Raw genomic sequence first — 24,671 nt, 5'->3', positions numbered from 1 at the left:
TGATACTGATAACAGTGATAGAGAAAAAGCATGTATTTGTTTTTATTAAATATTTAATAATTAAAGTTAGAATACTGTTTTTACTTACATGGAAAATTATTATTACAATAAATGTTCGAAATGGCCACCATTTGCACAGATACACGCGTTTATTCGACGAATCCAATTATTCTTAATATTATAAGTATGTAAATTATGTCTGATTATTTCAGCAGCATCAAAAATTCGTTGTCGCAATTGAGCTTCTGTTTTAATTTCATCCTGGTTGTCGTTTACTAATGATTTTAGATGTCCCCAAAAATAAAAGTCCATAACATTGCATTCTTGTGTTTTGGGTGGCCACAGAACGTGTCCATTTCTACCGATCCAACGACGAGGAAAAGTGATGTCGAGGAAATCTTTAATATGTCTCGTAAAATGTGCTGGAGCCCCGTCATGAAGAAACCACATTTCAGAGCGTATTTGTAACGGAACGTCTTCAAGAAGTATCGGTAGAACATGCTGCAAAAAATTTAAATAGGATTCTCTATTCAATCTTCTGGGAAGTTCGTACGGTCCAATCAGACGATTACCAATAATCCCAGCCCATAAATTTATACTAAATTGTTTTTGAAAATTTGTCCTACGTATAGCATACGGGTTTTAATCACTCCACACGTGACAATTGTGAAAAATAAACACACCATTTCTCGTAAAACAAGCTTCATCTGCAAACAATACTTTGTACGGAAATTCGGGTTCTCTGGCGATTTTGTTTTGAAACCAGCCCATACCTTTAAGAAACGCACTATTTTCCGGGACACCCTGTATAAGTAACGAGGATATTGAGTTTGGAGTTGATAAGATATATTCGTGCTGTAAACTTATATATAAATATATTTATCTAAATTAAGAACCGCACGTTTTATTTAAAAATGGTACAGTTGGTGTCAGGTGTGGGGTTAATTAATTTATTTAAAAAATAAATTCAGCAGTGAGTTTTGAAAAAGACTTTTGAACTTTTGAAAAGTATTGTTCGTCGGGAACATCCGCGTAGTTCTGTAGTGATCTTTTTACGAAAGCACATTTAAAAAAGTACGTGTGTGTCTGACTAAAGATGCTGCTAGTAGAACTTTCAGTAAAAGAGTTGCGTGAGCAACTAGAAGAACGCGATGAAGTCTGCAGCGGGTCCAAGAAGATACTCCAAAAACGACTGAAGACTGTTCTCAACAAGAATGGAGACGACCCAGAGACATTCCAGTTTCAATCAGCGGAAGAAGCAGTTTTAACTAAAATAATTGATGGAAAATTCGAGAATGTTTCCGAAAGATTTGATGAAACGTCTCAAATGATTAAAAAAACTTCTAGAAAAAATGATAATAAATTTAAAAATGTCTCGCAAATGATTGAAGAAACTTCTAGAAAAAATGATGAAAGATTCGGTGAAACATCTCAAATTATTAAAGAAAGAGCTAGACAAAACGACGAGAAACTCGAAAATGTTTCTAGAAGATTCGACGAAGTATGTATTCAGAACAAAAACAAAGTAACATCTCTCAATCTCGGATACAGAATGGGCAACAAAAGAATTGGTATGGTGTGTTACGCAGATGATGCAGAAATTATTGCCGAATCAGAAGATAATCTTCAGAGACAGCTCTTTCAGTTCTTTCAAATAATCCGCTAATTAATTAGGACCATTTCTACCAACAAAACTAAATGTATGACAATAGCAAAAGATCCGCTCAGATGTAAGTTGAGAACAACCTCATAGAATAGGTGATGCAATTCAGATATCTGGGCATAGATATATCAAGCAGACACGACCCAGTAAAGGACCTAAGGAGTCAGATCAACAAAGCATCCGAATTGTCGGGATGTCTGCAGGAGATAAGACTTGCATAAGACCGATCATGACATATGGCATACAAGTGCGCGAAGATACCAACAAAACGAAACACATGCTAAGGGTTGCAGAGATGAAAACCCTAAGAACAATAGTGGGCAAAACAAGAAGAGGCAGGGTGAGAAATACAAACGTTAGAGAGCAGTGCAAAATTCAAGATATTGTAAGATGGGGAAAGCAGCTTAAAAGGATGTGGTACAGTCATGTAAGACGAATGGATGAGAATAGACTCTCAAAAATTGCCCTAGAAAACAACCCGCCCGGTGAAAGACCTCCAGGAAGACCACCTAAAAGATGGAGGGATAGTTGGCAATCTATCTATTAATCAATCAATCTATTAAACATATCGAAAGATCTCCAAGAAGTAGAAGAAGAAGATGTATTCAGAACAATGAGAAATTTGAAGAAGTTTCTAGAACATTTGATAAGGTAGAAGAGAAGATCAAACAACTAGAGACCATGATAACTAAGACGAAAGTGCTACCACCAGTTGGAGGGCTCAGAAGCCAATCAGTGTAAGTCACTTTTCACTAAAAATTGAGTTACGTATCGAAGATTCCTTCTTACAGTTCAAACTTTCTACAGGCAAAACGCCCAAGTCAATGCTTGACAGTAAAACCAACAGATGGCGGTACTTTATTTAGCGTCAGAAATAAACTGAAAAATTATCGGAAGTCAATTAGTGTAAGTCATCTCGGCGTGTCACAGTTTGATTTGAGTTTTATTTCACGCTTTTTATCGGTAATAATGAGTGAAAATATAGTTAATTTACCATTAGAACTAGAAGAAAATGATCCTTACTCGGATAGTGGATCAGAATATGAGCCTAACAATGGAAATAATTCATCTGATTCAAGTAAGTAAGTAACCTAAAAAGTCGGGAATAATTTCTTACGGAATGTGTTTTATGCTTTTTCTGTTCACAATAGATTAAATGTTAAAATTATTACTAAAGATAAATACAAAATAATTCTTTTTATTATTATTGTGACTGAAATTACATCATATTCAAAGAAAACAAAATTGTTTTTGACTTACACGCTTTGACCACTGAAATTTGTTTCAGATGTTTCCAATTTACCTGCCGATGATCTTAGAGCAGAAAATATTGTGATTGAAAATGAAGGGGGCGTTATGGTAGAATCTTTGACAAAAGGGAGAAAGCGCAAAAGGAATCCAACAGAATGGACACGGACAGTCAACGCAGTTCGACGATATAGTGGAAAAGCTTACGTGAACAGAAACCGGAAGAACATACCTGGCAAATCGTTTAAAAATGTTGATTGTAAATGTAGACGACTTTGTTTTTCCAATATAACACTCGAAGAACGACAACTCATTTTTGACTCATTTTACAAGTTAGCTGACAATACAAAGCAGAACATTTATCTTCGAGGACTGATTCATAACAGCTCTTGTCAAAATCGTCGCGTCAGAAATGGATCAAGAGCGCAAAGATTAAAATCAGTAAAGTATTACTTAACTACTACAGACTTGTCCATTCGTGTGTGTAAGAAATTTTTTAAAGATACCTTTCAAGTGAGTGAGGGGCGTATCTATAAACTGTCTTGTAGTACGAGGCCAGCTTCTTGCATAGACAAAAGAGGTCACAAAGAACCAACCAATAAAATAGACGTCACGAAAGTCAAGGAACACATCAAATCATTTCCTTGCTATAAGAGCCACTATACACTTTGTGATGCTCCAGATAGAAAATATTTAAATCCAGATTTAAATATTCGAAAGATGTATCAACTTTATAAAGAGAAATGTGAACAGGAAGGTTCAGAATCAGTCAAAGAAAAAATGTACTATCATGTTTTCTCTTCAAATTTTAATCTTCACTTCAAACCTCCATCTAAAGATACCTGTCAGTTATGTGATTCTTTGTATAATACCATCAGATGTGGGAATAACGACGAAGATATACATAAAGCAAAAACCAATAAAGAAATTCATCTCAGAAAGGCAAAACTAGCGAGAGATTCGCTTAACAAAGATAAAAATTTAGCTGATGAAAACATTTATGTTCTTACATTCGATCTACAAAAAGCTTTACCTTTTCCCAAACTAAGCACATCTGTTGCTTATTACAAGATGAACCTATATGTTTACAATTTGGGAATTCATAGTTTCAACGAGAATAAGGGGTACATGTTTATGTGGGACGAAACAGAGGGATCTCGAGGTTCACAAGAAGTTGCCTCCTGCCTGACAAAACATTTAAAAATGAATGCAAGAAATTGTGATAATATCATTTTGTATTCGGACTGCTGTACAGGCCAGAACCGCAATATTAAACTAAGTCTATCACTGCTCAAACTTGTACAAGACCCTGAAATGAAAGCTACTTCAATCGACCATAAATTTCTCACCTCAGGTCATAGCTACCTTCCGAATGATGCAGATTTTGGGGTTATTGAGACAAAGGCAAAGAAAAAAGAGTTTATTTATGGTCCTGAAGATTGGATTAATTTAGTTGCCACTGCTAAAAAGACTAATTCATTTCAAATAATTGAAATGAAACGTGAAGAATTTCTTTCGACAAGAATGTTGGAAAATAGCATCATTAATAGAAAAATCGATACTACAGGCGGAAAAGTTAATTGGTTGAACATAAAATGGCTTAAATATTACAAAAATAAACCGGAATCTATTTTCTATAAAGAAACACTGCAAGAAGATTTTCCATTTAACGAGATAAACATTGCAAAAAAGTCCGGAAAGGGAAGACCACCTAAGTTCTTTAATATTGTTCAGGAGCAACTCTGAGCGGCCACGTGATGCGGAACGAAGAAAAATATCGAATTCTTCAACTTGTTATGCAGGGTAAAGTATTTGGCAGAAGAGGACCGGGACGCCGTCGTATCTCGTGGTTGAAAAATCTCCGACAATGGTTTGGGATGACCTCAGCGGAGTTGTTTCGCAGAGCAGTCAACAAAACCATGATAGCCTTGATGATCGCCAACATCCGGACCGGATAAGGCACTGAAGAAGAAGAAGAAGGAGCAACTCTACCCAAATCGCAGACCTGTCAAAGACTTAAAAAAAAACACATGTTTGATTTGCTTCCTTACATTCCACCGCACTACCACGAATTTTATAAAAATTTGCCAGTAACACAAAAGGCTAATCCTCGACCTTCAACTGCAATGATCGGCCAACTTGAGTCTAATAACGACAGTGAAGATTCGGATAATTACATAGACTAATAATTTTGTTTTATCGTTGTTTTATTTTTTAGTTCAGTGGACACTTAGCATAAGTCATTTTTTCCTTGTTTAAACGCATTAAAAAAGGAAAACGCTTTTCATTTTTATTAAATTTTCTTATATTTAAGTTTACTAGTATGTTACATTTCAATAAATATTATTATTAGTACTTATATGGGAGTCGTTATTTTTTTACAACAAGTTTTGAAACAAGTTAATTTTCTCAGATTTTATATTTAGTGACTTAACCTGATTGGCTTCTGAGCCCTCCAGTTAATGCAGTAGTTTTAGATCCGGTAGTGAAAGTATAATCAGCTAGAGACAAAACGACACATCATACGAGATTCAAATTGCCACCATTTGATGGAAAGTCTTCTTGGTCCATACAGTGTAGGTAAAAGTTTATGGTCGGTATGGTAAAATTTAACAGGATATCTAACGCAGATATAAAATCATATTTTCAGCGAACAGACAAAGATAACAATCATATTTCCCCTTGGTCTTCCCTCCATATTTCTTATTGCTGCCCATTGCCCAGTAGTAAGATGATTAGTTCCGATTAGTTTCGATTAGTTCCGATTAGTTCCGATCAGAGATATTTTACATATCTCTGGTTCCAATCCTAAGAAACTAGAGGTGGGTCGTTGACATTTTTATCGGAACCGTTTTTCGTAAACTGTAACTAGTTGATTGTTTATCAGTAGTTTCAAATAAGCGAGTACACAAAAAACATATTGGCTATTATATTGAAAGAAACTAACGAAGGATATATTTATTATAACTTAAAAAATAAATTAAACAATACAAATTGTACTTACATTTACATGACACATTATTAAATCGCGAATCGTCTAAATTGACATTTAAAAACATACGTTTTTCCACTTTTCTTGTTGTTTCTTCTTTTGTTTAAAATTAAACCAGATTTTGAACATGTGTTCACAATGAACAGATTTTGTTACAATACTACAATATTTTATGAATATAGTGGTTAAGTTAGGATATACATGGCGATGGTTTTTCCACCACTGTAATGGACAGTTCCAATCACCGTTCGAAATTTTTTGTGGGTAATATCATCAGACAAATACATGTCAACTTCTTTTATATCTCTAGATACAGGGGTATGTTTAGATGAGTCATGTCTAATAAATTCATCAAAAATACACCATGGACTTAAGTCATCTTTATCAGTTTCTTTTTCTTGTACTGGTTGATTTTCACTAGTACAATCTTCTTTTTCTTTTTTTATAGAAGTAACCAGCTTCTTAACTCTTTCTTTTGTTTTTTATAACTAGGTATTCTGATTAATGAATGAGTTTCGATTTACGATTGATCTGCATTTTCGATTTCAAATCTTTATTGATAGTTCGTCAAAGGATTTATTTATTGTAAATATTCAATTATGAATTATTTTTCTTAGTCAAAATTATTGACCTAGTATAAGAATAATAATTTTATTTTCAAAAAATGCGCATTTGTAGAAGATGCAGCTTTTATGGTCCACTTTCTGAATATTGCAATGATTGAAACTTCTCCTGACGCATTTCTGTCCATTTCGACTACTTCTACTACAAGTACTGACATACTACCACCGCCACCCAAGCGTCAAAAGGTGATGGATACTTCCATTAATAAAAATATTAGTTTAGAGCAAGAAACAAATAGATATGGATTTAATAAACCTATGCAAAGACTCGTTTCATCCGTTTTCCATAGTTGAAGAAGGAGCTTTTAAAAAGTTTGCAGGGTGGATTCCTGGATATAAACCACCAACAAGAAAAACTTGTTCATTACGTCAGGCTCATTACTTCAGGAATGTTATACCAAAACTAAGCAAATTATTAGATCACAAGTTGTTAAAGAAGTAGAAAATATCTGTATTACTACTCACCTTTGGACATATGGAGTAACTGAGAGTTACATCGCATTAACAGAACAATATTTAACCGAAAATTTAGAATTTAAAACGATTTTATTAGGCTGCTGCCATTTTTCTGGAAACCATAATTCAGAAAAGATCGCTTTTGAAATTAGTGAAATTATTTCACTAATTTCAAATTTCAGTTTCTAAAAAACACATTTCAAAAAAAGTACCTTATCTTTAGAAAGGCTTTTAAAGTATCGATTACAACATAACAAAGTTCCCAAACGGCCAATCCAAGACGTGGAAACTACGTAGAACTTCACCTATTACATGTTAAAAAGATTGACCGAGTTAGAAGACCGAGACAATCCGTTCCACTTTTGTATTAGTTAATACAGACTTAGACTTGGACCAAATCTAAATAATGAAGACTGGATTATTTGTTCTCAATTTTCCCAAATTTTATGGCCTTTTAAAGAAATAACAAGTACAATGAGTGGCAAAAAATACTTGAAGGGTAGTTCAGTGATTGTTATGGTACGCTGCCTTCAAGAATCTTGCAATAAAATGTTAGCAAACGGTAACCTTACATCCATAGTATCCGACGTAGTACAATTACTAATATAGGGTTTAGCAAAAAGTATTGTAAATGTGAACACGTGTTCAAAATCTGGTTTAATTTTAAATAAAAGAAGAACACGGTTAACAAGAAGTAAAGTAGAAAAACTTACGTTTTTAAATGTCAATTTAGACGATTCGCGATTTAATAATAACATGTAATGTAAATGTAAGTACGATTTACTATTTGTATTGTTTAGTTTATTTTTCAAGTTATAATAAATATATCCTTTATTAGTTTCTTTCACTTCAATAAATATACACATAAACGATAATAGCCATTATGTTTGTTTATGTAGGTACTCTCTTACTTGAAACTACTGTTAAAAAATCGTAGTTATTGTTTACGAAAATCGGTTTAGTCGCGTTAAGAGCGTAGGCGCAAAATTTCAGGCCAATGCTTTTTAAATGTATTCATTTTTTTCGAATCCTGAGAAAACTAACAAATATTTTTGAAAAATTTAAACGCAGAATGAAAGGTGACATTATTGCCGAGGGCCGAAATAAACAAAAAGTTTTTTTGAATGAGATACTTAAAATTCAAAATCACACTAAATTTTCTCTTTTTTCGCCCCTGTAACTTATTAAAATAAACATTATAGAAGTTTTCAGAGACTTTCGGCCCTCGGTAATAATGTATTCTTTCATTCTGCGTTTAAATTTTTCAAAAATATTTATTAGTTTTCTCAGGATTCGAAAAAAAAAAAAGAATGTTACCTGTGTTCCTACTTTGATTCGGTGCTTTACCTACGCGACATGAGATTTCGTATGAAGGTTTATTTATTGTGAAGTTATATGCATTTTATTATTTTTATTGGAAATAAGGCACAATGTGACTTTAAAATAAGCTATTTTGATGTTTAGATTTTTAATTCGGAAATCGTACTTAAAATACGAAACATTAATAAATTTTATTTACATAAAACGATTTCCGAAGTGGAAGTCAAAAATGTTACATTAAACTTATTGTAAAGAAAAATTGTGGCAAATTTAAAATAAAAAACAGTAAGCTGCCATTTAAATCAATTCGCCCAAATTTGATTATCTTAGAACGTTGTTAAAATGCTAAAAAGACAACAGGTCAAATAAAACCAATAAGTTTGGCAACGTTGAACTTCTCCTCTTTTCTTAGTTCCACTAATGCTATTTCGACGATATAATGGGCTGACCTAATATACCTCTCTCTTTTTAAATAGGTGTTTCTCACTCCATCTCACATAAGGTACATACCGACCATAAACTTTACCTACACTGTATACCTTACACAATTTGAAGCTATTGCGACAGCCAATCATTGGACAGAACAAGAAAAAGCTGTTTCCTCGACTGCTGCTTTACGAGATGATGCTGCGAATATCCCAAGATCGATTCCTAAGGGTCAAGAAAAATGTTACCAGACCTTGTGCACTCGACTAGACAAACGTTACGGCAAGTTTACAAGGCGCAACTAAGAAATAGAATTCAACGAGCAAGTGAAAATTTGCAAGAGTTTAAAGCAGATGTTGCTCGTATAGTGCGGTTAGCTTATCCAGAGGCACCAGACAACATTTTGGAAGAAATTGCTGTAGATACCTTCATCAATGGATTGAGAAACAGTAAACTACAGAAAACTTTGCGACTGCAAGACCGAAAGTTTTAGATGAACGAGACAACTAGTCGAGCTTCACGGAGCTATCCAGTACGAACCTCTGAAGTCAAGTGTTACTGGAGCCAATGGAATTTCCTAGTGCTAAAAGATGATCTTCTGTATAGAACCTTTGAGAACGATGATGGTACAGAATCTAAGCTTCAATTGATTGTACCTAAAAGTAAAGTGTCAGAAGTATTGCGTCAGTTGCATGACCGTGCATCAGGTGGGCACTTTGGTATTACGAAGACTCTGCAAAAGGTTCGAGAACGGTTCTATTGGGTGAACTGTAAAGATAATTTAAGAAGATGGTGCCGGAAATGTGAACTGTGTGCAACCAGTATTGGTCCAGTTGGTAAAAAGAGGGCACCCATGAAACAGTACAATGTTGGTAGTCCTATGGAAAGAGTAGCAATCGACATTGCAGGTCCACTTCCAGAGGCGAATGATGGAAATAAATATATCCTGGTAGCCATGGATTATTTTACGAAATGGACCTATGCGATACCAAATCAAGAAGCTGCTACCTTTGCAGAGGTACTTGTTAAAGAATTCTTTAACCGATTTGGTGTTCCATTGGAGATCCACTCCGACCAAGGGCGTAACTTCGAGTCAACCCTTTTCCAAAATGTTTGTAAATTGATTGGTGTCAATAAGACCAAAACGACATCCCTGCATCCTCAATCAGATGGAATAGTCGAGAGGATGAACCGAACTATGGGTAAACACCTGTCCAAAGTTGTATCAGAACATCAAAGAGATTGGTACCAGCACATTAATTTATTCCTAATGGCCTACCGCTCGGCCGTGAATGAAACTACAGGCCAGACTCCAACCTGCCTGATGTTAGCTCGTGAAGTTCGTTTGCCCTGCGACCTAGAGTTTGGCTGTAGACCTTCCGAAGAACATGTTGCAATCGAAGATTATGTCGACCGCCTGAAGTTAAGAATGAACAACATTCATGAACTTGCCCGACAACACATCCAGTTAGCCAGTGACAGAATGAAAGATCAATATGACTCTCGATGCAAGAATGAAAGCTATGAAGTAGGTAATCTTGTCTGGCTTTATAATCGACAAGTCATCGAGGCTTGACTCCTAAACTGCAAAGACAATGGGAAGATCCGTATGAAATTAAAAAGAGAATAAATAAAGATAGGCCATGCACTAGATAATCTGGATTGGAAGATTGTCAGAAGCATGCTTGAAGTGATCTTCCGAGAAACCGGCGTACGAATTACTGCGTGTTGCATTAATCCGAAAAGATCGTGTCCTTCAAAGACAGTAGACTGTTAGTTCTTTCTGAGAGGTTCATGCAGAGCTGAAGAGTCCTGTAGATTTCGCCATACTGGGCCTTTTGTAAAGTTGCTGATCGGGACGTTCAGATCTAAGAGGGGAGCAGTGTAACGAAATAGCCCATCTCCGATGCGGGTACGTGTCACAGTTCTTCGAAGTATGCATCTAGACTATTCGATCGTTGGCATTCTCGATGCGCTTTCCATGTGAAGGATAAAGGTGGACTACTCCAGAATATTCTAGTACATAATAACTTATATATATATATATATATATATATATATATATATATATATATATATATATATATATATATATATATATATATATATATATATATATATATATATATATATATATAAGTAACAAGGATATTGAGTTTGGAGTTGATAAGGTATTTTCGTGCTGTAAACTTATAAATAAATATATTTATATACATTAAGAACCGCTCGTTTTATTTAAAAACGGTACAAGGTTAATAGAAGGCACATTAAACACGTACAATTATTTCTACAATTAGTATTTTATTTTATATTATAGACCAGAATTAAAACTAAAACAAGCTACTTGTTAAAGTCTTAACATATTCCCAAAATGAAATAGTAGATGAATTGGCAAAAAACGCGGTGACACAAGGCGTATTAACTCATTATGTTTGTACGTCTAGAGATATAGAATCAGACATGTTCAAAGAGCTTAAGAAAGAATGGAAAGAAAGGTATATTAATGAGAATATAAATACAGGAAACCATTACAGAGCAATCACAAACCATATTACGGATAAATCTTGGTTTTCTAAAATGGAGTCGACAAAGGATATGACAAGAACTATATTATGCAGAATGAGATTTAACCACTGTCTTACACCATTGTATATGTTTAAAATGAATCTAGCTGATAGTTCACAATGTACTTGTGGTCAGATGGGTAACCTACAACATAAAATTTTGGATTGTTCTCTTATATATAATAAGGTTAATAATTTTTTAACACGCTGTATTCTTTGACCGATGTCCATCATCCCATTAATTTAAATTATTTATTAACATTAGAAAACAATGAGTTATTATATAGATTATTATATAAACATGTTTTAGATATTAAACTTAAATTGTAATTGTAAATATAGAGTAAGTATTTTTTTGTAATTTGTTGGAATAAAAAAATGTATAAAAAAATAATAGAAAAAGAAAATAACAAAAAATAAATATAAAAAAAAATAAAATAAAAAAATATAAGAAATAAATAATAAATAAAAAAAATTAATAAAAATAAAAAAAAAGAGAAAAAATGAGGAAGTTGGACAGTCCATAGTAAATTAGCTATTGAATTAAGTAGATAGCTGCAGAAGAGTTTGCTGTGGAACTCTGAGGACCCCATCACCTATTTTATGTATAAATAACTAAAAAAGCACCTAATAAAAAAAACTAGAAACAAATTACCAAAAAAAAATACTATATATTAGAGATCAATACTAGTAATATATTTAGGATAAGATTGTATACGAAACAATGACTAATCAAAAATGAGTAAAAATTGTAAGATTGGCGAATGGATTTAGTGTCCGCAGTCATATAAACATAAACAAACAACAATATGTATAATAACTCCTCATTATTTTTTTCCAATTATTAAGAAAATACGAAAATATATTCTCTTATTTTCGATATATTTCAACTCTAATTAAACGAGTTTTTTGTCTCGTCCACTTTCCGCTAAAAACAGGTATCCAAACACACTTTAATATTATATTACCAGTTCGACGTAGAAATTGTTTCGACGAAGGATTATTTAATCCAAGTCCACATAAGTCCCGCTTCTTGTGTTGTATTCACTAGAAACAAGAAGTCGAACCACTTCGCCTACGCTGCCCTCTCAGAACTCGTCGTCCAAGCCACGACTCTGCCCGTCTACAGGCAACTCACGCTGCACTCTCAGAACTCGTCGTCCAAGCCACGACTCTGGCTGTCTACAGGCAACTCACGCTGCACTGCCAGAACTCGTTATCCAAGCCACCAGCGTATATACCCTTCTAGTAAGGTAACTCCCATAGAAAGTTTTGGGAGAGAGTTTCTAGCGCCAAATACCGACGGGCCGAAACTAATTTCATTTGGCAGCAAATTAAAAAAATATGCTCTGAATTTTAGGCGCCAAAATTCAAAAAGTATGCTTTTAATGGAAAGTAAATATAGCCATAAAATAAAAAGTTATTCTATGCCAAAAAATATAATCTCTCTGTCCAAAAATATAGTATGCACTTACACATTTTTATATATAAATGTATAACAAATTATCTGATACAGAGAGAGTATATATTATGGTACAGGAAAGTTTTTATTTAATATTTTATGATTATATCTGTTTTCCATTACATTTACAAACCAAAGTGCCAAAAACAACAAAATAAAACACAGACATCCTGACACTTGTTTATTTGTATAATTTTCTTTGGTAAAGTATTGGCAACAAATATCCTCATCGTTCTCATTCCTTGAGCCCTTGTTAAGGTGTGGGTGGAGATGCTCTAAATATTGTTAGCTTGCTGTCTCCATTGACTGCAATTCTGTATCAGGATGGACAACTTCATGAAGGGATTTTTTCACCAATCCTTATTTAATCTTCGCATCGTGTTGGAGATCTTTCTTTTGATATACAAATATAAATACCTCTACATTCATTAGTAATGGTATGTTGTAAGTTCCATACCTTCTAAAATACTCTGCCTCAAAGTACCATCTGTAGATAATAAAGTATAAACTCTAGCATTTCTGTGATCTTTCTCTTCAGGATCATCCCAAATTAGCATGTAACTCCATGTAACTATTGCTCAGAAGTAGAAGATCCATAAAAATCTAAAATAATGAAATATTATTAAAATTAAGAATGTATGACTTTTTTTTATAAAGTAAGGCCAATTTTAGGAATGCAATTATAAGAGTTAAGAGTTTTTTTTATAAAATAAGGTAACTTTTAGAAATGTAATGATAGGAGTTAAGAGTTTAAATGATTTTAAAATATATATATATATATATATATATATATATATATATATATATATATATATATATATATATATATATATATATATATATATATATAGTATATAAATATAACACTAATGTTGGTTAAGATTTAAAGGTAATTTAAGTACAAAAACAAAATGTACAAAATAGTATCGAGTTTGTATTTACCAACAAAAGATTTTCTTACCTGGTGCTTGTAAAAATAAACTCCTAATCCTCAGAATGTTTAATAGCCATTTGTCCAACTTAAACTTTCACCCATCAACAAAAGATATTCTTTTAATTGGGAATACCATACCATTTTGGTAATGAACCTTCTTCTCTTTTAGCAGTGTTTATTAGATATATAAAAATTGATGTATACTGTTTTTATCACCTTTTTCTAAAATTTGGGATATGATTTTTATAACGCCATTTGTAACTTGCAAAGGCGTGGATTACAATGTTGCCAAAGTTATTGTAAATTTAAGTGGTGATTTTAGTTGAATTTGCTACATTATTTTTTTTTTTTTTGAAAAACGTATAGTATAATCATTATTTGGGTAAATTTGCAATACTAGTGAAACCATGGCAACAGCACTTACATCAACATTATAAGTCTTTTGCTATGTCATACCCTCCACCTAACGTTACTAGTAGCGCCGCCGCCATTACGAACGGATGGGCCCATGCAAATCACTCTCCCCACCCGTCCTATTCCACTTACGCTACTATTGGGTATATATTGTGCAAGCCACGACTGTGCCTTTCTACGAACAACCTATGCTGCACCCCCGAAATCGTCGCCTAAGCTAAGGCCACGACTTTGCCCTCATAGAAGCAGAACACATGCAGAAAATAGAGGTAGTATCTAAAACACAAATTTATGAACTCTCGACATTTATTATAATATTGCAATCCCACTCAATTTATTTCTTTATTTATATATGTAAACATTTGCGCTCGTTATCTTATATTTCATACACTCAACCACGATTCATTTTTCAACTCAATAAATATCTTTGCAAAGACTTTCAAAAAATTATTGTTAAGGATCAAATTATTTTTTAACTATATATATGTATATATATATATATATATATATATATATATATATATATATATATATATATATATATATATGTATATATATCTTACTCAATAAACATCTTTACAAAGACTTTCAAAAAATTATTGTCACGGAACAAGTCATGTTTCTCTCTATATGTAACCTAAATTTAGATTTATTTTTTTATATATTTTACTCACAATAAGAAAATATGGATAAATTGAAAAGGAACCATGACGTAAGCAAATCGGCCATCACAAGGATTCTAAATTAGTTAAACAACTTTCTCAATAATCAAACCAATGCTTTCGAATTATCTCCCAGAAAAACTCATTTAATCAATGCTTTTAAAAATATAACGACATTTATTGATTTGATTGACCAAATAGAATTCGGCAATGATGTCGATTTGCACACTGAGAATTGAGATGAGGTTTTTTTTAACTCCTGTGCGGTGTTTGTATACTGCTATCTGGTCGTCAACAAATGACCAATTATCAGTTATTTTCTGACCTAACTTAATAAACAGCAAATACTTAAATCTAAGGGCTTACCCTATAGCTTACTCTTATTAATAACACTACTAATACACTACAATTAATATGCAATAACTTTACAGCACTATACTCTACTTTTTACACTAAACTGTTACACATTTACACTAACTCAAATGGCTTTGTCCTTATGAGTCTTCTCTTTAGTTCAGTGTTGTCAAGAAGCTTGATTGCCTCAACATTCACATGACTATGCAGCGTCTGCTCGTGACTTGCTGCTATTCTCTTGATTATATCGATCATAGTTTCCATACCCAGGTCCTGGAGGAGGTTGCTGTTGCGGATATACCAAGGAGCATCAACAATGTTTCTCAGTACTTTGTTTTGAAATCTCTGGATAATATGTAGATTACTAGCTTTGGTACAGCCCCAGAGTTGGCACCCATATACCCATATACTCAGTACTTGCTTGTAGATGGATAATTTATTATGAATTGATAATGTTGAATTTTTTCTAATCAGCCAACACAATTTCTTATATCTAATATCAAGTTCCCCTCTTTTTTTTGACATGGACTTTCCAGCGCAGCTTCGCGTCTATGGTGATGCCCAAGTATTTTGCTGATGTTGCATAAGGAATTTGGGTATCATTTATTCTAACTGGGAAATTTTCTATTTTTTTTATTTGTAAAGTTATGTGTGTACATTTAGTCTCATTTAATTTTATTCGCCATTTTCTGGTCCAGTTATGTATTTTATTTACTAATAGTTGCAACTTATCAGTCGCTTCTTCACTAGTGTCTCTTATCGCTAGTATGGCTGTATCATCCGAGAAGGTGGCAATAGTGTTTTGTTCTAGCTCTGGAATGTCACACGTATACAATAGGTACAGGACCGGACCTAAGACACTTTCTTGTGACACGCCAGCTTTTATCTCCCTTAAGTCGGTGTACACTTCTTCTTGTTTTACTCTGAAATATCTATTCGAAATGTATGATTTCAAGGTTTCTGAATACTGTTTAGGCATGAACGTTCTTAGTTTATAGTTTAAACCGCCATGCCAGACTTTATCAAACGTCTGTGCTACGTCCAAGAAGATTGTAGAGCAGACTTTCTTTTCTTCTAATGTTTTTTCTATTATATTCGTTATTCTATGAACTTGATCTATAGTAGAATGTTGATTTCTGAAACCAAATTGATGATTTGGTATAAGACTTTTTCTTTCTATTATTGGTTTTAATCTTTTCAATAGAAGTTTTTCAAATAGTTTTGACATCACTTGAAGGAGTGATATTGGTCGATATGATGTCACTTTATTAGGAGATTTACCTGGTTTGGCGATCATAATCACTTCGGCTACTTTCCAGAGTCTGGGAACATATCTCAATATAAAAGCAGCATTTATTAGGTGTGTCAGCTTAACTATGGCTTTTCTTGGTAGATTTTTTAATAGCTTTCTTAGGAGTTATATTCTCTTTTATCTCTGTTGATACTTCTCTAAATTATGTCAACACAATTATCACACGCCAAATTCATAAATGAATTAAAAAGACACATTGACTCTATTCCTCGACACTATTCCTCGATTCCGAGGAGTACTACACAGATGCCTTGATCAATGGCATCTGCATAGATGGGTTGATCAGGCCCTGTGAGGCTCCTCACAACCCCAGCATCATCCGCCCGGCCCCCAAATACTGCAGCAGATGCTGTCAGAGCGGCCACGAGATTTCAGAATGCCAAAAAAGGCAGGCGACTTGCCCTAACTGCGGTAGTGGTGAGCACAAAAGCTCCGACTAATCACAAATTAAAAATCCTAAGTGCCCAAATTGGAAAGGCACACATCCGGCTTGGTCACCACGATGCCCCAAACGGCAGGAGACACCTTCCTCGCACCAAGAGGCCAAACCTCTAATCGCTGAGCGTAGGATTCCTCCTGCGACCCTCACAGCATACGTCAGGTTGTGGATCCAATTCACGACCACTCTGCTGATGAACATATTGCCAGACAGGAGAGAGACCATCGCCAAGTACTCATCCGACCTGTCGAGCAAGATGTTCGGGAACTCCATTGTGCCACAGCCAGAAACAACAAGGTCGAAATGACCTTTGTCCCCCTCCAGTAAGCCGTCACGTTCAACTGTGTAATAGGTACAGTCAACTGTGCGGGAATCGGTCGTCAAACACATCCTTTTTACCCACCAAATTCAAGTCCTATCCCTTACCGATACCCGCCTGAAGGCACCACCTAATTTTACAGGTTATAATTCCTTTCTCTTCAACAAAAGCCAGGTCAGTCATGGCAATGGTCTTTTGATCCACCACACCAAACCCTCCTCACCACACTTACCTCCTCCCTTTATCCTAGACCTGCTCCGTGACGTCGATTACCTGGCAGTTGACCTACACCTACCAAACAACACCAAGGTTACGATAATATCCTACTATAAGCATCCATACCCCTCTCCTTACCTATTGTCGAGTATTTTTCCACGCTCGACAAGGCGGTATTAATGGGCGACCTAAACAGCAGGCACACTCAATTCGGTGACATTCACACAAATATTCCAGGCAGACAGCTCTCAGACCTTCTTCTAGAGCTGCCCATTTCGAGAATCACCAACAATGATGCGACGTTTTTCAATTACCATGGAATGTCCATCATCGATCATATCTTATGCACGGACAGCCTGCTTGATAGGATCGATGACGAATGTTTCATTGGTGATTCGATAACGTCCGATCATTTTCCTCTTCTAGTCAAAACCGACTTTAACTTCCTCCCACAAACAAGACCTGCAATCTATAGGATAAATTATCGTAAAGCAAATTGGGAACTATTTCAACAACACATCAATCAGAATCTCCCAGAGTTAGGCAACATGTCAACACATAACCAAGTTGACACAGGGATTTCCAAAGTTGAGGAGCTTCTCCGAGAAGCCTCAGCCCTGGCTATTCCAAGGAGCAAATATAATCCATATACACCAACTCTTCCACCGCACATTATTGCACAAATAAAATCCAAAAGAAAAATGCTCAGAGAGTATAAAAGATTCAGAGACCCACTCATCAAAACAGAGTACAACAGGCTCTCGGCGGTTATAAGGTTGGAAGTGAACAGGCTGAAACAACAACAGTGGATGCGTGTCACCTCTGACCTTGACTACCGAGATGGTGCTACATTCTGGAACAAACTCAAAGTCCTAACTAAACAAAAAAGTCAGCCACGATCTCACCTCATAGTAAACAACGTCATTCTCAACAATCCACAAGATAAGGCCGAAGCTTTCAAAAACACACTACAGGCCACCCTCATGTCCCCAAATATCCCCAATTTTAGCGAAAGATCCAAACGAGAAGCCGAGAGGAGAGTGGAAGATATATTCTACTACCCTCAGGCATATGACGGACCACATCCTCACCCGATGATGGCCCCTGTGACTCAGGACACCGTCAGGCAGATGTGTAACATTGGTAAAAACACATCTCCTGGCCCAGATGGCATCCACAGAAGATGCCTCAAAAATCTTCCACAGAATATAATCCCGTTGCTTACTAACATTATCAATGCATCTCTATCACTGAGCTACTTCCCTATTCCCTGGAAAGTAGCCAGTACAGTCATGATACCCAAAAAGGGGAAAACCCTCACCAACCCTGAATCGTATATACCCATTTCACTTTTGAGCACCCTAGGTAAAGTCTACGAGAGGATCCTCAAGGAGAGACTCGTAGAATTCCTAGACGCTCACTTCCAAATTCCAGACTACCAATTCGGATTCAGGGCTGGACATTCCACACAAAATGCATTGGTAGAAGCAACAACCTTCATCTCTCAATCAATTAACGGAAGGAAACACGTCATAGGCATATTCCTAGACGTGCAGAAGGCATTCGATCAGGTCTGGCACACAGGCCTGATTGAAAAGCTCCACCTTGCTGGACTGCCTACACCTTTCGTTAAGCTAATAAATTCCTATCTCTCTCATCGGACTATCAGGATCAAAATCGCTGACCATTTATCCACTCCATTCACTCCACAAGCTGGAGTACTCCAGGGCTCAATACTTGCACCAGTATTATACACAGTTTACAACAGTGACATCCCCCGCCCACAGTAAGGATCAGAGTCTCTTCTCCTGTTCGCTGATGATACGGCCATCCTCACCTCTGGTCCTTACAGGGAGGGTGCACAGCAACGATCTGTATTCGAACGGTCTCAGCATTATCTGGACAGAGTCATGAAATGGTGCAACAAATGGAGGGTGACTATAAACCCCTCCAAAACACAAGCAATCTTATTCAAATCTCCTTATTGTCAGGACGTCCGGGGCCAGATATCGCTTTTAGGAGAGGACCTCATCTTCATGACCTCGGTTCTCTACTTGGGAGTTCGTTTTACGAGAACTCCCAACTGGAAGGCCGACGTTCAAGAAACCTTAGATAGGATGAGGCGGAGGTTTAACCTCCTGAAAGTGCTATCCGGCAAACTGGGCGGGACATCTTCCAAAACTTTGTTGCACACATACAAGACCTTTGTCAGACCGATAGTCGAATACAAGGCTTGCGTTCACATCTCCCTGAAAGCACATCAACTCAACGCCATTACGGCCACCGAACGTCGTATCTTACGATACTGCATGAGGAAGGACTGGTCGTATCCATCAGCCCACATTTACGCAATATCCAACATAACACCGATAAAGGACAGAATCCTAACCCTCAGCAGGAAGTATGTCCTAAGAACCATAGCCGGCTCGAACAACAGAGCCAAACGAACACTAAAGACGCCTTGCAATCATAGAGGGCAAATACTCACCAGGCTTCCCTTAAAGAAAGTTCCATTTCCTCCAGCTAAACTTCTTCACAACACTGGACACGAACTTCCTGATGAGTATTTTGATATACTAGAATCATTCCCCATCCAGTATCGCAGGTAAAGTCTGCGCGCCAACAACGCTGATAAAGAGCCGTTCCTAAAAACTTGGCTGGTAACCCTGAAGTACCTAAACTGGCATGCTTGGCAGCACCCACTTCTTCTTGTGCGCTTCTGGATCTTCTCAGATCATACACACAGTCACCTTTAGCTACCCTCCTGTTTCTTAGTAGTCCACCACTTCCACCTCCACATGCATCACGTATCACGCGATTGTCGTTTACCACACCCCCACGACTCTTAGAAAAAAAAATACGGAGTATCTCATTCCTTGAAGAGGCCTAGGCCTAAACAAGGTAAAAACGATCTTGTCATGACATTGACTCCTCAAAAATGTTACAAGTTCCAGTAGAATCTTGGGATTATCTCCTAATCAATTTAATATTTCGAAAACTCGATTTTCCGACCAAACGATATTTCGGAGAAAGAAGAGATCGAAATTGTACTTCCTAAATAGTTGAATTATTTGAAATCTTAAACAAACGCTGCAACATTCTCGCAGACTTGACAAATTATCTCTGAATCAAAAACGGACACATCAAAATTTAAATCTAATACCAGCTCACAAACTTTATTCACGCAGACAATTTTCTGGTCTCTCGCACGCTGAAAAATACAATTTTCTGATATCAAATCACAGGTGTTCCAATTGTTTGGGTACAAGACACAACCATGCTGACTGTCCCTCTTGCAGCTGTTCGATATGCTGCAGAAAGCATTACACTCTGCTACATCAACATTCTTATGCAGAGAACTCGAATCAATTTCGCGCTGCTCACACTTCTTATTCAAATAATTATCGCACAGCTCCAACACGAATCAATCTCGGGCTAATCACATTTCTCATTTAAATAATTATTGCACAGCTAACTCTAATCATTTTAAACAACCCTCTCAACAAGATAATAATAGAAGTAAACGTTACAATTCTCATCGCTTCTCTAATAATGCAAACGCTCAATCATAAAGAGCAAATTTTCCCGGTCTTTCATACCAAAATAGAAACACTCCAATCGCTAATGATTTACCTCAGCCAACCATCTTTACAAATAAGCCTCTGGAAGATGACGACAGTTACTCTAACGTCGCCCTAATCGCTACAAACGAATCACATATTCATTCTTTAACTCTTTTAGCCACTGTCCAAGTCATTTTAATAGACAAGACAGACAATCTCATTTTAACTTAAGCCGTACTTGATGCCGGAAGTCAAACTTCCTTCATAACCTAAGATCTCTTTAGTAAACTAAATACTGAATTTTCTCGCAATAATTTACGGATTCATAGAATTTCTCAAGACACTTTTACTTCGCAATCAAAAGTGAAGAGTATATTCTATACGCCCAGTTAAAAATATAACTTCAATTTGAATTGTGCAGTCGTCCCAAGAATCCGCTTCCAACTTCCGCGAATCCAACTTCTCCGCTCCCACAATTCGACATCAATTACAATGTACTTAACATACCCAAAAATCTCAATCTAGCTGAAAAATATTTTTATCAAAAATCAAACATCGAAATCTTAATAGGAGCTGACTATTATTATGAATTTCTTCAACCAGGTCTTATAAAATTAGACCACAATCTCCCACTCTCTTTAATACAATCTTTGAATGGGTAGTAGCTGTTAATCTTCCAAGAAATATCCACTCCAAAGAAAACAGTTCGCTATTTACTCAAACTTAAAACGCCTACTCTACAAAATCAAATTCTAATTCTCGCTATCTACCTTATACTCGATCATCACGTTGCTTCAATTTTAGTAAATCAGTTCCCGTCGCTAAAACTCGACACAAACCCTTTATAACAAATTGAAAAATATCATATGTCTGAAAAACTAGTTATAGTTTATTGAAAACTGGTTTTCTCACTGACTTTGTAACGATTATTTTAACTACCACATAAGGTATTATTATAGGGGGTTGAAAATTTGAGACAGAAATTATTGGGGTGGAGATAAGGCAAGCAAAATAAAATGAAACTGTTGCGAACGGCTACTCAGGGTTTATTTGGAGAGCTGGGGTCATAGATAAGTGAATGGCAAGGGGGCTGGAATGGGGTAACTACCAAAAAGTAAAACAAAAGGCGTACTTACATGAATCTCCTGGAACAAACAAAAAACAAGAAGGTTCTCAAGCTATTTAAAATGGACGCCGCTTAGAAAAATCTTCCTGCTGGATGAAAGAAAAACACAAAAAGGGGTTAGAAACTTTTTTAAAAGAAATAAACAAACATGTTTAAGGAAAAAATTTAATATTTATTGATGTCTCACCACAAACAGTTACAACTATAAATAGTACAAAAATACTATATAAATAGTTACAAAAATAAATATAAAATAACAACGAAACAATTATACTATGTTCTATCCGTTTACAAACTCTAGAAGTTGGAGATACTACAAAACTTACAATTGTTAATGGGCGACAATTTGTAACGGAAAAAATTAGAAATGAAAAATATCTTTGAAATGGAACTATGCACAGTGGTTAACCTTTTAAAAATAAACAAAAACAAAACAAAATCTCAATTATGATTAGGTATTTACCAAATGTCAAAAAAGAAAACTAGCTGTCAGATGTCAATATTAAATTCTAAAATTTGAGAACAATTAATATGACAGCTAGATCACACCCAAACATTAAAAATTACATATTTATTACAATTTCTTAACTTGTTATGAAAGCAATTATTTAAAAAACAGATTAAAATTTATGTGGTTACAATTTACAAATGTTATAATGTTACAAATGAAAAATGTTTATTTTTACATGAAAAAAATTAACAATAAAATGTACCTGGTATTCACTCAATGTTAATTTTATTTCTTTAAAAATTTCTGGCGTTAGAACTGAATTTAGATTCTCTGCCACACAAACAATGCATCAACTGCGAAATAGCCTGAGATAACAACCAGGGACAAACAAAACGATGATGGAAGCTGCTGGGCAAACTGGAAACATGTGGTTATCCTTCAAAGTTGTTGTAAACGCCGTTTTACAAATATCTCAGATGAGAGACGGCATGGAAAATAAAACACAGTGATTACTCGTTTAAAATTAATACACTACATTGAGTATAATTCACTTTTTTAACAAATTTGCCGGCTTCTTAACGCCGACACTCGCCGCGTCTTGTCTCAACAAAATCTCTTCCAAACCTCTTTAGCTGCACAATTAACTGCCACAAAACTACTTATTTTTCATAACAAAAGACGAAAAATGAAACAATTACGAATTTGAAGAAAAATTCGGACTTCACTAAAACTAAACGCCTTTTACAGCGGCCAGCCTCACCTAGAGTGATCTCATGATATAATTTTTTACCCAACTCGGTATAAACAAAGTATATAAACGGTTAAATTCCTATTTATTTGACGCGCATAGTATCCTAAAGTGGCTCTCGATCAAAGAGTACCGAAGAAATATGCATCTGTGACATATAAACAAATTTTAAAATGTGTTTATTATCAATCTCGGCGACGCAAAAAAGGATTGCGATAAAATTTCGGCATTTTAACTTATACAAGGTGATTTGAAATGTTACAACTTAAACAAATCTTAAAAATAAAATATACATTTCGCCCTTCTTTATGCTCTTAGGACAGGACCGGAATTTAAATTATTCTTGAAAATATTTTCTCTCTCTAAGTAAAATACATTTAATCGCTCATTTATGGCCTTATGGCTAATAAAATTTTAGATTTTTATATGTAATGAAACGTCTTCGAATTTTGCTCAAGAAGGACTTGAAACTCACAACATAATTTGGTACGCCCTGATAGTACGACTCGTACCATAATCTCCACCCCTATCTAATTTAGTAAGTTATCGCTTCTAAAAGAAAGATTATTTTCTCTCACTACCGTACTTACACAAATCTCAACGAAAAAGAAATTTTTCTCTAATATTTTTTCATAAGTTTTATTCATATTTTAAAATATTATGTCCCATAATTTATTCACTGACTCTCGCCAATGTCACACGATCGAATCATAAAAAGGACTTTGAATCTTATCTCCTGACAAAACTATGATTCTTCTCCACATAATACTAATGCCGCTCAATTTATTTATCTCTAAATAAATTTTACCCTAACGCAATTGATTTTATTTCTCAATCGATTGACATTATTTATTTCTTAAACAAAAAAATAATTGTGGAAACTATTGATTTAATTATTGACAATTTATTATACTTTATAATAATTGTCTTACTGAACGGATTTTTCCAGATGCATTAAAAGTAACAAAAATTCTACCAGTGTTCAAAAAGGAAGCTTTAGATGAAATGGGAAATTATCGTCCCATCTCAATCATTACCATTTTCGGCAAATTTTTTGAGAGTATTCTAAATGTTCGTTTGATAGAATACCTAGAAAAACACAAAATACTTCACTGTAATCAATATGGCTTTAAAAAAAGTAAAACACTACACTAGCTATATAGAAAATTATGAATGATATAGTTGATGGCTTGGAGGAAGGTCATTTTGTGTCTTTGACATTGTGTGACTTATCCAAAGCTTTTGACTGTATTTCGCATGAATTACTGTTGGAAAAAATGCCTAAATACGGTATAAGGGAAACACTCTTAATCTATTTAGATCATATTTAACAAATAGAAAACAGGCAAGTTTTCTTAATAACAGCTACTCTGAGTTTA

The 24,671-nt window shown here is 35.0% G+C and overlaps 2 protein-coding genes across 2 annotated transcripts in view; one reads left to right on the top strand and one right to left on the bottom strand.

Moving 5' to 3' along the window:
• The window catches only part of LOC140445562 (uncharacterized), a 156,016-nt gene that overhangs the window by 32,301 nt on the left and 99,044 nt on the right, over window positions 1-24,671 (bottom strand). The window lies entirely within an intron of this gene.
• LOC140446123 (uncharacterized) lies at window positions 2,440-4,657 on the top strand. The gene is made up of 2 exons (XM_072538656.1): window positions 2,440-2,741; window positions 2,952-4,657. The coding sequence occupies exons 1-2, from the start codon at window positions 2,633-2,635 to the stop codon at window positions 4,655-4,657; spliced, it is 1,815 nt and encodes a 604-aa protein (XP_072394757.1). The 5' UTR covers window positions 2,440-2,632.

This window comes from Diabrotica undecimpunctata, chromosome 7 (assembly GCF_040954645.1).
Source record: "Diabrotica undecimpunctata isolate CICGRU chromosome 7, icDiaUnde3, whole genome shotgun sequence".
NCBI classification, from domain to species: Eukaryota; Metazoa; Arthropoda; class Insecta; order Coleoptera; family Chrysomelidae; genus Diabrotica; species Diabrotica undecimpunctata.
The sequence above is the reverse complement of the archived record's forward strand: the minus strand, read 5'-3'. Positions and strand labels throughout refer to the sequence as shown.

Bases quoted from the DNA above. Each gene is read 5' to 3' on its own strand.
- LOC140446123 (XM_072538656.1), top strand. From the start codon at position 2,633: ATGAGTGAAAATATAGTTAATTTACCATTAGAACTAGAAGAAAATGAT. The intron at 2,742-2,951 runs GTAAGTAAGTAA...AATTTGTTTCAG, and splicing joins AAATAATTCATCTGATTCAA to ATGTTTCCAATTTACCTGCC.